Below are 16,325 nucleotides of genomic sequence, written 5' to 3'. Positions count from 1 at the left end.
TACTTATTCCTACAGAAAACTGGATCTATTATAAACGTTGGAAGACAGCTGTGCCAGAGTAAACTGCTTTTCCTTCAGGTTAAAATAATTTCATGGGAAAAATTACTCAAAACATTCATAGTTACCTTGAAACTCAAGTCCTAGGGCAGAATTTCCATAAATAAATTTTAACCTCAATAGGTTTTAAGTAGTAGAGGATTAAACTAGCAATGTGTATGTAATGAAAATTAAACACTTCTATAGGTAGTTATGAAAAGGTGACAATTAAATTATTAAATATGAAAGAAAAAAGTAGTATCGGTAAAGATATTTTAAAACATTACCATCCCCCCAAATCTGTGTATGTATGTATGTATGTGGGTATACATATATATTTTTGCACAAATATAAACGTGTGTATATGCATACATGTATATGATATACATATTATGTACAGTCAGGTAAAATGTTAAGGATTTTAAGAGTAAACTATATAGAGAAAGAAGAAGGAAGGGGTCATTGTTTCTCCTCAGGCTCAGAGCACCATCTGTTGTTTTTTATTGGGTCACTACTTTAATCTGTAGCTTGTCTAGGTGAGTAAGCACCCACAATTTGCCCTTGACCTTATGAAGTAACCAAAATTTCCTTTAATAAAAATGGTTTAGATAATAAAAGCCGGGGCATATTTGACAGTATTTCATATAGATCTGATGAGTTTTAAGAAAGAGTGTGTTCACCTAAATATGTACCTTACTGGTGGTTGAGCATTGTGTTGATTTTTATAACAGCATTTAAATTTTAAAATTATCGTACTAAACTGGTCAAACCATAAACTTTGTCATGTAAGTGGGGAATCCACTACAGCTCCCACTTTCCTTTTTAAACTCTTATAAGCAGGAAACAGATGGCACTTTCAAGCAAGTAGCCAAGGAGAGTATAATAACAAGGCTGTTTACAAAAGAATCAACAGAGTTTAGAGAATGCAACAAAAAATGGTTGTACACTGGCACTAGTAATCAGGTGTTAAGTCATTACCACTCCTGGACTTTAAGTGGGAGGGAAGGAAGCAATTATATGAACTCGTAAAAAATACCTCTATGGAGAGGGCTACCTGAGAGACTATGGCCTATAGTTTGAGGTCATAGCCAGTTTGTGGCTACTACACAAGAAAGACCCAAGGGAGTAAATGTCTTAATTTTATTTTGTCTTACTGTCCAACTTCTTACTGGTTAGTCTCATTGGCCAAATCCAATCTGAAGCCAGAGAAGAAAGTCTATAAAATTCAGCCTCGGGCTTCCCTGGTGGCACATTGGTTAAGAATCTGCCTGCCAATGCAGGGGACACGGGTTCGATCCCTGGCCCAGGAAGATCCCACATGCCGCGGAGCAACTAAGCCCGTGCACCACAACTACTGAGCCTGTGCTCAAGAGCCCGTACTCTGCAATGAGAGAAGCCACAACAATGAGAAGCCCGTGCACCACAACATAGAGTAGCCCCCGCTCACCACGACTAGAGAAAGCCCATGCGCAGCAACGAAGAACCAACACAGCCGAAATAAAAGCAAATAAATTTATTTAAAAAAAAAAGTCAGCCTCCTGGGGCATAGTTTGAGAAAGGTCGAGTGGAATGTGGATCTGGAGGAACAAATGGAAAATTCTGCATTCCATTCCTCTTTTTTTTTTTTTCAGCATATCTCTTTTCCAGATAAAAAATGTGTGTCCCTTGCATAGTTAAACTTGACAAAGTTTGGTTCTGTCTTCCCTGCTTCCTTTCTTCTAATCTGCATAGTTTAAAATGAAGATTACCTAAATAATTACAGTTAAATAATTATAACTTCTGCCTTGCACCTCCTCTTAAGCTTGCTTTAAATTTATGGGAACATCTTTTAGCAAGAGCAGAATGCTTTCACATAATGATCCCATATTCTTTCTTACAAGGGAGATATCGTACCATCTTTACCATATATATCCCTTTACCAGTATAAGGGATGTGTGAATCGTATCAACTACCATATTCTTATGAATTTATATCAGTTTTATCATATTCCCAAACAAAATCTAAAATGTTAGTAAACCTCAGTGCTCTTTGTATAAGGTAATCTAGAAAAAAAAAGTAAGGAAAAAAATTCGTAATATAAAATATAGCTGCTATAGTCTTATGACATGTAGCTGCTCATGAGGTCTTAGATGATAATTATACATTCTTTTAGCTGCAATTACTCTATGTGTATCCTAAGCTGTGTCAGTAACTAGTCTGTATGGTATGATCAGACTAGTTACTGGTGGTATGATCCTGTGTTATAAGCCTGATTGGTCTACCTTTATTGTGTTGCCTCATTATTCTATTACCCAGCCTATCACATAAATAAGACACTCCAGAGAAACCTCTAGGTTCAGAAATAGTTCTCCTTGTCCCCATTATGTGGTGGCAGTCTAATTTCCTACTGGTAAATAATATCAATCACCTCAACCACTATTGTTGTCCCTTTCTCTGTAGAGAAGGTTAGACAGCTTAAGGAGTTCATAATGGCCAGAGGGCAGACTCAATTTCCAATTTTACAGATGCTTGATTGTGTTCTCTAGTGGAAGCATTTTTTTCCCATGGAAACTAGTACCCTTCTCCCCATAAAGGCTAGGTTGTAGAGATAGAAATTTTTCTTCAGTGACTTTGCTGAAAGAGGCCACTCTCACATCCTCCCTTGGTTCCTGGACCTGTGCATTCTGTCTTAGGAGATATGACATTATGCATTGGATAGTGCTTTAAGGTACATAGCATCCTGTGGGATGGCATCCCCAATCCACAAGATTTTTCTCCCCAAAGTTTCTATAGTAGTCTAGCAGATTATTCCATTCTATCAAGTCAATTGCTTCTAGATGTTGAGGGCTTGAGATTTTTTTTTTTTTTTTTTTGGTGATCCCGGGGGTCATTTTCTTTTCCCCCCATAAATTATTTCCCCTGGTCTGTGGTAAGATTATGTCAAAACCCAAGTAAAATAAAGATTTTGTAAGTCTACAAATGGTGGTGCTGACAGAATTGTGGCCAGAGGAGACAGATCCCAGATATCTGTTTCTCCCTTTAAGAAGACTTTTTTTTTCCTTTCACAATGATGAAAGGGGTCCAATAGAATTGACCTCATACAAATTGGTCAAGAATGGTGCCATATGATTGGCTGTGTGTTGTCTTTTACTATTGGCAAGTTGGGTGGCCATAACCATGTCAACTGTGGTGAGAAGTTCATGTTATCAAATCAGTGCATAGTGTGCATTTGTGCCATCCTGGCCTATTAGTACTTCTCCCATTGAGCAAGCACTGGATTAATTGAAAAAAAAAAAGAACGACAGCTATAGGAAGGATAATTTTGTCCATGTGATTATTGAGAGGCTCCTCTGCCATGGAAACCCTCTCTGGGAGATTATATGGGACCTGAATCTCCATCTTTTGTGCCCATTTCAAGAGGACCACTCATATACTCCTCCATCAGACCTCTTTGCCATTGATTTTCCAGTCTTGGTGTTTTAAGTCCCCTATCAGTTGTCCAACTTGTTAGCCACTGCTCATGGATGAGTGTAGATCCCTAACTCAAGCCATCTCTCCTTTCACACAGTATTCAGCCAGATTTCCTCTCTGACTTCCTGCATGATGGGAGGATTTCCTTTCACCCACTGACTTTCAGGACCACCCCTGAGTAGGGCTGTAAAGTAGCAGCTTTTAACAAGAACTAGTAAATTCTTAGTTAATCCAGCCTTGCACTGTTTCTTCCTTCATTAACTGGTCATAGGGCACTCCCCATGAAATAAATTATAGTTGTGAGTGAGAGAACCAACCGTCAGCAACCCCACAGAGAAGGAACCAGGGAAATAAATACCTCAACCTCTTTCATCTCCTATCCCCTAATATCTGTCAGTGCCTTCCCAACCAGAAGTCAAAGGACAAGGGAACCTGGATGATGTGAAATAGAGGTCAGCACCCCTTGACACAGCAGGCTGGAGATGGTGCAGGGGGAGACCTAGTGGACCAAATAAAGACATTCAGCACAACTGCCGCCAGAAAAGCACAATCCAGCAGTAAATTTAATTTTATGGCTTAAAATACTTTAGTGTATTTGAGATGAACCATTTTTCTGCTCACAGTATTATAATTTTTAATTGCAGACCTTTGTGAAGGATTTTTTTTTTTTTTTTACTTCTGACATGTGGAATCATAAGAACCTCCTGAGTAATATTTGCTTCACATTTTCTGTGACTAATAGTAGCTAATTTCGAGCTTTATTGGACATCTTATGCAGTTGCATAAGTAAAATGTTACATTCAGAAATTATTTAAAAAATATGTATCTACTACCTCAATTAGATGTACAGTCAATGAATGCAGTGCTTTTTTTTTTTTTGGATAAAGTGGGTAATATTTTTGCAAACTTGATGAATCATATGTGTGATGATATATCAAATGCTGAGAGTTTATTATTGTGTATTTTAGGAATAATTTGTAATGTTGGGTTATGTAAGGGGCTTCTTTAAAATGGCCATTGTTCCACTATGCTGTCTCCTTACAAAGGGCTTCCCAATGCATCTTGAAGCCAAAATTCAAGTTTTGTTTCCAAAAACAAAATTTTTTTGGGGGGGGGCAGTGTAGGCAGAAGTTGGGGGATGGGGAGATTTCCTATTTAAAGCTGAGAGTAAGGTTATTACTAGAGCCATTGCAAGCTGAGGACCTTTTCAATACTTTTAATGAGGAATCTCATTCTTAATGCAGAAGGAAATAATTTCATGTTTCAGCATTATTATATTACCTTAGTGAACATTTTAAAAGTTGGGTCCATTGTTTCTAGGAAATATTTATGACTGTAACAGGTGCCAAACAACCTCTTAATGTACAGAAGAATAGCAGTGGCTTTAATAGACATGTAGATGGTTTTGTAAGGACGATTGTGAAAGGAGAGTGAAAAAAATTTATACTAATATAGAAATTTGCTTTTTCATAAAAGAGGAACCAAGAACTTTGCTATCTGTCCTTACTTAGTTTTCCTTATCTGTAAATTATAGTGAAGCTCCTATAATTTCCTTATCTGTAAATTATAGTGAAGCTCCTGTGAGAACGTTCCTGCTAAAACAAACCATAATTCTTTATGATACTCTTCTACCTGCTTGTCATCTTAGGTACATTAAGTAGCTTTCCTTCTTTCAGGAACTCCACTCAACACTGATCCCTTCTTTTTCATTCCCCCAACATCCACTAACTTCACCTTCTGTATCTATCACTGTAAAAGCCATGTTATATCCATCATCACTGAAACCAGAGTTTTGGTTAATATGCAGCTGAAATCCCCTTATTAAGTACAGTTGAACTGATTTAAACAATACAGATGATGCTAAAGAAAGAATGTAAAAGTTCTTCTAATCTAAGAAACCACTGCAAGTCTCCGTTGGTGACATATGTTTATACATCATATAACTTTTTTTTATAGAAATGGGCTTATTTTTTAGTATTGTTTCATGACCTCTTTTTTCACTTAAGTATAATATGAACATCTACATAATTAAATATTTTTCTATAGCATAATTTTAATTTATGTTTTTTGTATGTGGATATAACACAATTTATATTGTATTTAAAATGTAGTATATATAGTATTTAGTATAATACATATGTAGTATATAGTATCTATATGGAGAGGGAGAAAATATACATTTATTTTTTTTCTTGCATGTAAAAACACATAATATTACTTTAATTATCTATGCCAGTAAAATTTGGGGCATATCCATATTTCCTTACAATATATTTTTATAAAAGATTTCTGAGTCATAATTTATAAGCTATGTTTCATTTTCTTTTATAGAATATTACAGGAATGTGTAATATGGGTATCTACTGTAGTACATATATGCATTGGCATATAACTTCCATTTATATAACACTGTGAAGTTATTTAAATATTTTACAAAAGAAGAAATTATGGACAAGAAAGAAAAGTCCATTATTGTAAGGCTAATAGCTGCCAGTATTTAAGCAGCTGTACTTTGTATTGAGTTACTATTGAGAACCATTTGTAACAGTTCCACAAACTCTATTTTTATTAAAAATTACCATTGGGGTCTGAAATAGATTAATTGCATACTTCACTTTATTTAAATGGTTTCTTTAACTGTCTGCTTAGGGTCTGATTTGTGATCTAATTAAAACCTCTTAAGACCATAGTCTTCACACATTTTAACTGTGTGCCACTATCTGTAGAAATTTTTCAGCTTGTGTTAATGTATCTAAATTTATTTATTATGCATACATATATTATTCTGAACCTAAATATTAAATACTAGTGAGGACTAATTTTTAATATAAAAAATAGGTATGAAGCAGAGATTTTACATTTTTTTAAATACCACATGGATCATTTTATACATCTTTGAGGTGGGAAAAACCTCTACTTTAATTGCTCTGTTCCTCAGTCTCTCGATAGAACTAGATTGTCTCAAAGTTTCCTTCTACTTTTTTGAACTTATTCACTGATTGAATGAATGGTGTCAGGCACTGAACTGACTCAAAGTTGAGGCAGAATACGTTGGTGAGTCTTCATAGACGAAAGGGGAAAGAATAAAGTGCGCTAATAAAAATAACACTATAGGTATAACAGATAGGTCTGCAGTCCCAATGGTTTAGCAAAATAAAGTGTTTTTGCTCTCATATAAATTATGCAGTGGGCATACCTGATCAGCTGGTGGCTGTCCTCCAAGTGGTGATTCAGGCATCTATGTTACCACCTCCTTGTGATGGCTTTGCTGTTTTCAACACGTGGCTTCCAAAGTTGCTAGAGCCAAGGAAAGAGCATGGAGAATTGCACATGGGAAATTGTTATTGGCCAGGCCCATAGCATTTCTATCCTCAGTTACAAAACCACACTTAAATGTCGGGAAGGCTGAGGAATGTTGTATATCTGTGTATCTAGGAGGAAGTAAAATGGGACAGTTCACTAGTTAGACTCTCTGCCATTACATGTAAACAGATAATGGTAATGGAGTATTATAAAAGGCGTAATGGAATAAAGTAAAAGAGCTATAAAAACAGAGAAGAGAGAGTGTTTACCTTATCTGAAAGTTGAAATTGGTGAACAGGGATTATTTCAGTCATCAGACATAGGAGGAAATTCCTAGCCAGAGGAATATCAGAAGGAAAGTCAAAAAAGATGAGATAAACAATAATTATATTATAGCATGGTTAATCTGTAATTTCCTCATTAAATTTCTACCATATTTTCAAAACAAATTCTTAAACAAATTTTTAAAGATGTAGACTAAGGAAGAAAATTAATTGAATCATCGTTTATAATAGAGATTACAGAAACAACATAAATGTTCAAAGACAAAGAATTAGTTAAATAAATCATGGTAGGACCATGTTATGCTATATTTTGCAGCCATTATAAGGTAGGTATGGATTCACGTATTTATTTGGGTAGATTTTAACAATTGCTTTTTAAACGATAAAAACAAGTATGTATCATAATGATAAATGAAATGATAAAATTCAGCATGCATGAACAATCATATTTTAAATATATAAGTATGTTCTGAATAAATTAAAGTTGACCATTCAAGCAGAAGTTTAACGGATTTTTCACTTTTTTTTCATCGTGGCTACCTACCTATCTCTTTCTCTCTGTCTCCCTTCCTTTCTCCCCCTTTCTCTCTTTATTCTTTCTTTTAAATGAGCATGTATTATTTTTATATATAATAAAAAGAATATATTTTTGATTTAAAAAATAAGTAAAAGACAGTTTTGGAAATTAGTGTTCCCTTGGTCCTGTGAATGATCTCTCACTTAGCTGGTGGAAAATGCTGCCTTATTGATATCTAACAAGGGGTACCACCCTACTGGGAAATAGTAGCTAATATCTGCTGGACTTGATCCCATTGGAGCTTGCTATTTGCAATATTCTTGCTGCATAAAAATCTAGTTACTGAAATGTAATGGGCAGAAACCAGAGCACCATATATGTCCATGTTAAAATTTTTTAAAAAGTATTATTGACAGATGTATCAGATTTATAAAAATGCATAGTTTTTTTCAAAAGTGTAGCAAGTGAATTGCCATTTATTCCCACATTAAATAGAATGAATTTTGTTTGATATATATATTAAGCTCTGTATTATAATATTGATATTTGAAGTCTATCATTGTTTCTAATAGAAATGGGCCAAAGTAAAGATATACGGAGTTCCTTTACTTTAACAAGAATTATTCTTTATAAACTCAGGGTCTGTAGATTTGCAAAAGAGCATGGCCCACGGAACACTGAGTGGAAGGCAAAGTGGTTTGGATGGTGGGATGGTGATCCAACGGCTAGTGTGATTTCCTCATCTTCTGACTCCACTGCAGACTTGTTTATGATTGACAAGGCAGACAGCATTGTCTTAGGGAAACTGATTATTAGCAATGAAGTATGAATATTCAAAGATGAGAGAGATTAAAAGTCAAGGTTTTAAATTTATTTCAATTGACGATTTGGAAGAGATGAAAATTGGAGAAGAGCTGCAGTATCATTGAAAAGAAAGATTTTAAAGGCAAAGATACCGAAATTAACAGCTGAGTAGATCTGAGGATAGAAATATAATTTGAGGTAATTTTCTGGAAAGTATGGCAGATGGGATAACATTTAGATTTTGGTCCAGTGTCATGCTTTTACCAATATGCATCATATATTACTATGTTCTTTAACATAATAAAATCTTTACTTTAAAATGACCTAAATTTTACTTTACTGTAGTTTGTTTTTAAATATAAACTGTCTTATCTCTCTTTTTTCAAATAGACAGTGCTTATTGTTAATGGGATATTTCTGCAACCGAAAAAGTGTTCATAATGTACATAAGCCATAATGCAATTAATATGTAGTGTTCATTTTGGTAGACTGATCAGTTGGTTTATTTATATTTTCGTGGCCATCATTTTATCAATGGGAATTCTATGATAAAAATAAATCTCATTTAATCTATACGGTATGCACTATGTTAAAGAAAATGAAAGATATATGTGTTATATATGTACATATATATAATGATTCTGCTTTTATATTTCAACAAGTTTTATAATGTCATATTGAGTCAAATTATCTATCATTTTTAATTATTTAACCATATAATTAGGAAGAAAATACCTTCCAGCGTAGTATATTAATTTATTTTTACAGTCCAAACCAGATTTGGAATTGGGACATTTCCATCCATATTTAAATCAATAGTCAAGGTATAATGTAGATTTAGTTGCCTTCTCCAATATAGTTGCCTATTAAGAGTGGAAAAGTAACACCAAAACTTCAATGACTTTTCTTTCTGTTTTTTTACTTTGGCTGTGGAGGAGCATGGTATCTTGTAGGTGTGTGGGTGGATTTTCTTTTTCTTTAAACTATGTAGAGGAGAGAAATAAACAGGTGAGAAAAAAATAAAAGTTGCTATTTAAAGGTACTGGAGATCAGAGATAAACTACATACTAAACTGCACAATCTTTTCTATTTCCTATTTATATTATTTGAATAATAATAAAAAAAAAACCTGCTTCTTCTAGCGATATGTATTCTGCTAAGTAAGAGCCAGAAAAAGAAAAAGCCTGGTTCCACGTTATAATCACTTAGCATTTTTTCCTTGAGCAAGGTGAAAAATACCAATAGGTCTGCTCATGCATAAGAAAAAACATTTTGTAAAATGTCAAATATGCATTCATTAGAGGCTATTATAGAAAAGTATATTTAACTTTGGGGAGGAGACACTTAACCTGATACACATTAAGTTGTCATCTATTCTTCACTAAGAAGCTGAGAATAATTAAGGAGAATGATTATATGTGCTTGCAAACTAGTTCTAAGTATATGGATACTGTTTATGACAATTTTATTTTTGTTGATAAGACTACAAAATGAGATACTTACTCTACCATACCACTGACAAAACTATAATTTTCAAAATGCTAAGCAAAGGAAATGGTCACAGCTTTGAATATATTACAAAAAACAAGTACTTCAATGTGCTATAACTTGATCTTCATTGTCTACAATGATGGAGTTGAGCTCCATGGTTTTTCTACATAGTGTAAAAGTCATTCCTATCTATTTCATAGTCTTGGTAGCATTGCATTGATGCTAGTGCCTTTCTCTGCAATGTAAGGTGTTTTTGTTAGAATTTATAGACGGCATTTTAAAGAACTGTGAATGGTGAATGAATTGCTTTCTTAATTTCTAAAAATTCTAATTTTTTTAACCTCAAATTCTTTAAGCTCTCTTTAATGTACCAAAAATCAAAAATTCTTTTTCCCAGAAAAAAATTAATCCTATATTTTCTGACATTAAGGTTACAGACCAGAATATGTAAAATATCTATCATCTACCTATCTATCTCTACCAATCTAGATTGAAAATCTATTTCCTTCTAGATAGATATAGATACAGACACATATATAAAATATCTATGGGCAGTGGGTAGTATTATATAGCTTGATAATGTCCTTTACTTCAGAATTAGAAGGACTCCTATGGAAACTATAAAAATTCTTTTTAACAGTTTCTATGGAATCAAAACTTAAAGAAATCCTAGAAATGAAAAGTACTTTAAGCCCTATCTAAGTCCAGCATCTCACCAGCAGCACAAATTCACCCAAAGCCAATGCCAACAACTCCATCTGATTTCAGAGACAATAGGCTTACTAACTCCTGAGGGAACATATTACTGTTAGAATTCTAATTCATAAATTGAACAAAACATGCTTTTTCATAAAATTCCTGCCATCATTTCTATTTTTGCTTCTTAAAGTGAATGAGAGTCTTCATAAGCTTTAAGATAACTTTTTTTAATAGTTTGAGGTTGAATACATATATCTTTTTCATTTAAAAATTTCCCGGTTCTTACCATTTTTCTACATATAAGAGGATTTACAGGCTAATTACCTTCATGATACCCGTATCTGAAGTTCCCCAGAGATGCCTAAGTCTCTTTTATAGTTTGACTCCTGCCATTCCAAACTCAGAATAACCTTTCACAGAAAATAATCTACTGGAAGACCCATTGTGTATTAGTACTGGTAATATCAGTTTTGATGTTTTATAATTATGGTCAAATCAGAGGAAAGTCTCCTTATTGTGTTCTACCCTAGTTTTGACCATATTCTTATATTATATTAGAATTTATATTCTATGAAATGCTGTAATTTATGGATTATTTTCACATGCTTTTTATCCTTTAATTTTGTATTGAAGTATATAGTTGGCTTACAAAATTGTGTTAGTTTCAGGTATCCAGCATAGTGATTCAACTTTTTTTTTTTGCAGATTATATTCCATTTTAGGTTATTACAAGATATTGGGTATAATTCCCTGTGCTCTACAGTAAATTCTGTTGCTTATCTATTTTATGCATAGTAGTTTGTATCTGTTAATCTCATACCCCTAATTTGTCTCTCTCCCCCTCCCTTTCCCCTTTGGTAACCCTAAATTTGTAGGGTGAGTAGTAAACATAGTAAACATAGTAAGTTTACTATGTCTATGAGTCTGTTTCTATTTAGTATGTACACTCATTTGTATTATTTTTTAGATAGTAAACATAGTAAGTTTACTATGTCTATGAGTCTGTTTCTGTTTAGTATGTACAGTCATTTGTATTATTTTTTAGATCCCACATATGAGTAATATCATATAGTATTCATCTTTTTCTGTCGGTCCTATTTCACTAAGCATACTATTCTCTAGGTCTATCCAGATTGCTGCAAATGGCAATATTTCATTCTTTTTTATGGCTGAGTAATATTCTATACATATACATATATATATATGTGTGTGTGTGTATATATATATGCTTGCCACATCTTCTTAATCCAGTCATCTGTTGATGGGCACTTGGGTTGCTTCCATATCTTGGCTCTTATACATAGTGCTGCAATGAACATTGAGGTACAGCGCATGTATCTTTTCAAATTATTGTTTTAGTTTTTTCTGGATGTATACCCAGGAGTGGAATTGCTGGATTCCACTAGAAATATGATATTTCTAGTTTTAGCTTTTTAATATTCTTTAAATTTTAAATACATTTTAAAGTGATCAGGGTCCATATATTTGCCCTTTAAAGTATATGGAAATTAAACTCAGTAAGATTAATGTGTTAGGTGCTATAATACAACAAAACATTGGAAGAGTCAAGACCAGAACTACGTTTCTTTCATGGTAACCTAATTTAATATCATTATGAAAAGTAAGTTAAGGGTACATTAGGGTTGACTGGAACCTTGTCTTATTACTATATATTAGCATACATCCAGACATATGCATGCATGCATGTGCCTACACACACACACACATTGAACCATGTATTTTATAGCTAGAAGGGACATTTGTGTGGTGATAACTTGGAGGAAATGGCAAGAACATTAGCTTGTGTAGAATCCTGAATGCTCTTAATAAAAACAATCAAGCCCAGAATATTGCTCTGAAATTCCAGTTATGGAACACATAGCCTCCAAATCCAACTTGACATTTAAAATTATATGTCACTGCTATGAAAGTTCTTTTCACTTATTTGAAAATGATTTGACAAAGAAATCAAATTCTGATGGGGATAAAGCGTTGCCAACCTTGCTTGCTTTTATAAAGATATAATGGCAGTAGATATTTGAAATACCAAAATATTTAAGTGGATGTAAAAGTAAATTAATCTTGGTAAGTTTTTAAAATTTCTCTTTTATCATTTTGTACAACTTAGTCTGCCCAGAGCTCAACTTCATCCCTCTCTAATAAGTGTATTAAAAAACATGAAAGAGAAGTCTTAAGTTTTGGTGTTTTGTGTTGCTTAATTATTGTCTTAATGATTAGTCAGATCATATGATATGTGATAGACTTGAAGGACAACATGCAGCATTGAGTTAATGAATTAAAATAAGTTGTTTCTTTAGTGTAGTGCATGGTTTGTAAGTGGCAATAGAGATTTGATGATTTTATGATTAAGCCAGTTTATAAGTGATACCCTTTAGAATCTAATCCAACACATGAGTTTATATTTTCAGTTCATTATCTGTATGTTTGTATGTATGTGTGTACCTGTGTGTGTCTTACAGCTGTTATTTCAAGAAACCAAGAAGGGCCAGGAGAAATGGGAAAGGCTGTGCTGATTCCTAAAGATGACCAGGAGAAAATGAAAGAACTGTTTAAAATCAATCAGTTTAACCTTATGGCCAGCGATTTGATTGCCCTTAACAGAAGTTTGCCGGATGTAAGATTAGAAGGGTGAGTTTACATTTGTTTTATAATCTTATATGTTAGCAATCCCCAAATTTCAGAATATCTCAGAACTTCAATTAACTCAGATTATTTGAAATCTAGAACTATATGGTTCTGAATACCTTTGCCATAGCAGGAATTAACTGTGCTATGATGAGAGATATGAACTGTCTTTCTCTGGCAGAGCAAAATATGTTACTTGCAACGACATTGCAGAATACACCAACCTAACAGGTTTTTTCCTTCATGAGATGTCTTTTTGTTTTGCTTTGCTTTATCTTGCTAAAAATAGAGCAAACATGATCTTTGATAAATTATTTTCTGGCCTGTATAAAAAGCCCTTATACTTTGCTTCGAAAAACTATACGCTTTGCTATTCCAGCATAAAAATAGCCAACTGCCTGTGTGATTCTTTGACCCTTTAAAATTATTTATTGTGGGCTCTTTAGCAATTTATGATGCTATTTATCGATATAATTAGAAAGCTCAGTTATCAGCCATGGAGGAAATACTCACTTGGAAATAATAATACTGCATGAAAAATTATGTTGAAGAATTTAACACTTATGTGATTAACTGTAAGCCATGCTCTAGATAGTTGAACATATTTTAAATGGAGGTAATAAAAATCAGAATATTTAGTGGCAGTGTAGTCATCCTTGTATATAGTTCTTATAAAGAAAACTCTTGGCACTTAGAAAAGATATGTCCTCAGTTTTTAGAAAATCTCCAAGTTTACAAATATCCTCCAGAACACACTTCTATTTAAAACGAACTTGTTCTTTTAGACATGTAATGGCCTATACATAGTTGATGCCTACAAAGTTTGCTACATATAATGGGTTATATTACATTAGTGCGATGGTGACATTAACATATTTACTAAACATGATTTTTTTTCCTTTCTGAATTACTTCAAATAAGATCAAAATAAATTAATCCAAGCCTTGTTGAGATGCTGGCCTGGGTTGTCAGAAGGTTCATTTGATAGCAAAGTAACTGGTTTTGTATACCCCTGTATGCTTTTGAAATGTCTCTCTCAACAAAACCACAAGTAACTACATATTATGGATATTTTTGGTTCCTAGCAAATAGCTTAAGCATCAAATTTAACATTTTTGCATTCCAGAGGCCTAAATAATTTTACAGGTAGTTCGGTCCTTATTTGTATGTGTGTGTTTGTATATGCGTAGATACATTTGAATTTTTAAAGATATACAGTGAGCATATTCTTCTAAGTAATTTTGAGCATTTTATATGCTGAGTTCATAATGTTATAATGTTGCATTTATTACCTTGTTTTGTATACTATGTTGTGATAAAATGGGAAAATATGATACTTATGTGTTCAGGAAAACCATGTACACACTATTTCAAATCTTTTTAAATCTTCATTTTCAACTATCAGAACATATAACATTAAATTTTATATCAGATCTGGTATAAAATTAAGGTAAGAACTATTTTAATACAGAGCTGTCACAAAAGTAAAAAAGAAGCAACATCATTATTGAGCTTCCATTTAAAATATTTGTGGCCAGTGGTATTACTTGTTTTAAGAATTACTGAGTGTATTAAGTACTTGAAGATTTAAGTCTTAAACTATGGAACAATTCAACATTTAAAAAATGTAGGATTCAGGGCTTCCCTGGTGGCGCAGTGCTTGAGAGTCCGCCTGCCGATGCAGGGGACACGGGTTCATGCCCTGGTCCGGGAAGATCCCACATGCCGCGGAGCGGCTGGGCCCGTGAGCCATGGCCGCTGAGCCTGCGCATCCGGAGCCTGTGCTCCGCAACGGGAGAGGCCACAACAGTGAGAGGCCCGCGTACCACAAAAAAAAAAAAAAAAAAAGTTAAAAAATACAGGATTCAGGGCTTCCCTGGTGGCGCAGTGGTTGGGAGTCCACCTGCCGATGCGGGGGACGCGGGTTCGTGCCCTGGTCCGGGGGGATCCCACGTGCCGCGGAGCGGCTGGGCCCGTGGGCCATGGCCGCTGGGCCGGCGTGTCCGGAGCCTGTGCTCCGCAACGAGAGAGGCCACGACAGTGAGAGGCCCACATAACGCAAAAAAAAAAAAAAAAAAAAAAAAAAAAATACAGGATTCAAATCTCAGTATAAAAACTATAAAAAAATGCCATACCTACTGTAGATATTATTGCTTGAATTTTGAGATTTTGCAAATAATAGTAGTGAAATAAATCATTTCCTGTTTTATTTTTATGACATCACAGTGTATGCAATTAGAAAAAAGAAAGAAAGAAAGAAAGAAATACCATCTACAATTGCTAGACAAATCATAAAGTGTGTGTGAAGTTCACTGAGGACATTTGCAAGTCATCTTGAATGACTCAATTGTGTGACTGCCTGGGAACAACTAATGTTGAGAAACACACCATGAATCAGATATCCAAACTTATTTAAAAGATGTAAAAAGCTGTTAATACTCATTTGATATAGAAAACTATATTTTTTCCAATTTTGGTATTACAGTTCAGTTTTTGGATAGTTACATCTCATGAGATGACACATAAAGCTAGACTCAGTGATGACTGAAATATCAAGATATAAAAAGATGGGATTTATAAATAATTAGTTTAAAAAGATCTTATTTTAGTGAAAACTTGAGTTGATATTTATTTAGAAAGGGTCTGAACTGCCCATACTGTGAATTTATTAAAATATCTCAGCATATTTTATGACTGCATGCAGAAAATTGTCCAAATAGTTTAATGTTGTTTGGCTTTAATATCAATCTACAAATATTTGAAGATGTGTTCAGAGTGTTTACCTGAAACAAATAGACGGCTAGATATTTCTCCAGCAAAAATGGGTTTATTTAGGATCAGCAGAGAATTGCAGTTCAGGGTCTGTGACCATGGCAAGGCACATGCAAGTCCCCACACAGCAAGGGAAGGAGAACTCTTTTATAGAGTGAAAAAGGAAGTTGGGAGGACTGTAGTAAACAAAGAGTCCATGGCATTTCAATGGCTGAGTTCTTGCCAGGAAAGAAGTCTTTCTTTGTCCAGTTGGGCTCTGCTATTCTTGCAGGGTATGAGACTCCCCTTTCTGATGCCCAAGCTCTATTTTTACTTGAGGTTTC

General features: G+C 34.1%; 1 protein-coding gene across 1 annotated transcript in view; it reads left to right on the top strand.

The window, feature by feature from the left end:
- Positions 1-16,325, top strand: part of GALNT13 (polypeptide N-acetylgalactosaminyltransferase 13) — a 559,439-nt gene that overhangs the window by 196,743 nt on the left and 346,371 nt on the right. Inside the window, exon 4 of the mRNA XM_019922237.3 lies at positions 13,065-13,233. Within this exon, the coding sequence (XP_019777796.1) occupies positions 13,065-13,233 (169 nt within the window). The remainder of the gene's footprint in view (positions 1-13,064; positions 13,234-16,325) is intronic.

The sequence above is a fragment of the Tursiops truncatus genome, chromosome 7 (assembly GCF_011762595.2).
Source record: "Tursiops truncatus isolate mTurTru1 chromosome 7, mTurTru1.mat.Y, whole genome shotgun sequence".
Lineage (NCBI taxonomy): Eukaryota > Metazoa > Chordata > Mammalia > Artiodactyla > Delphinidae > Tursiops > Tursiops truncatus.
This window is presented reverse-complemented; position numbering and strand designations above follow the sequence as displayed.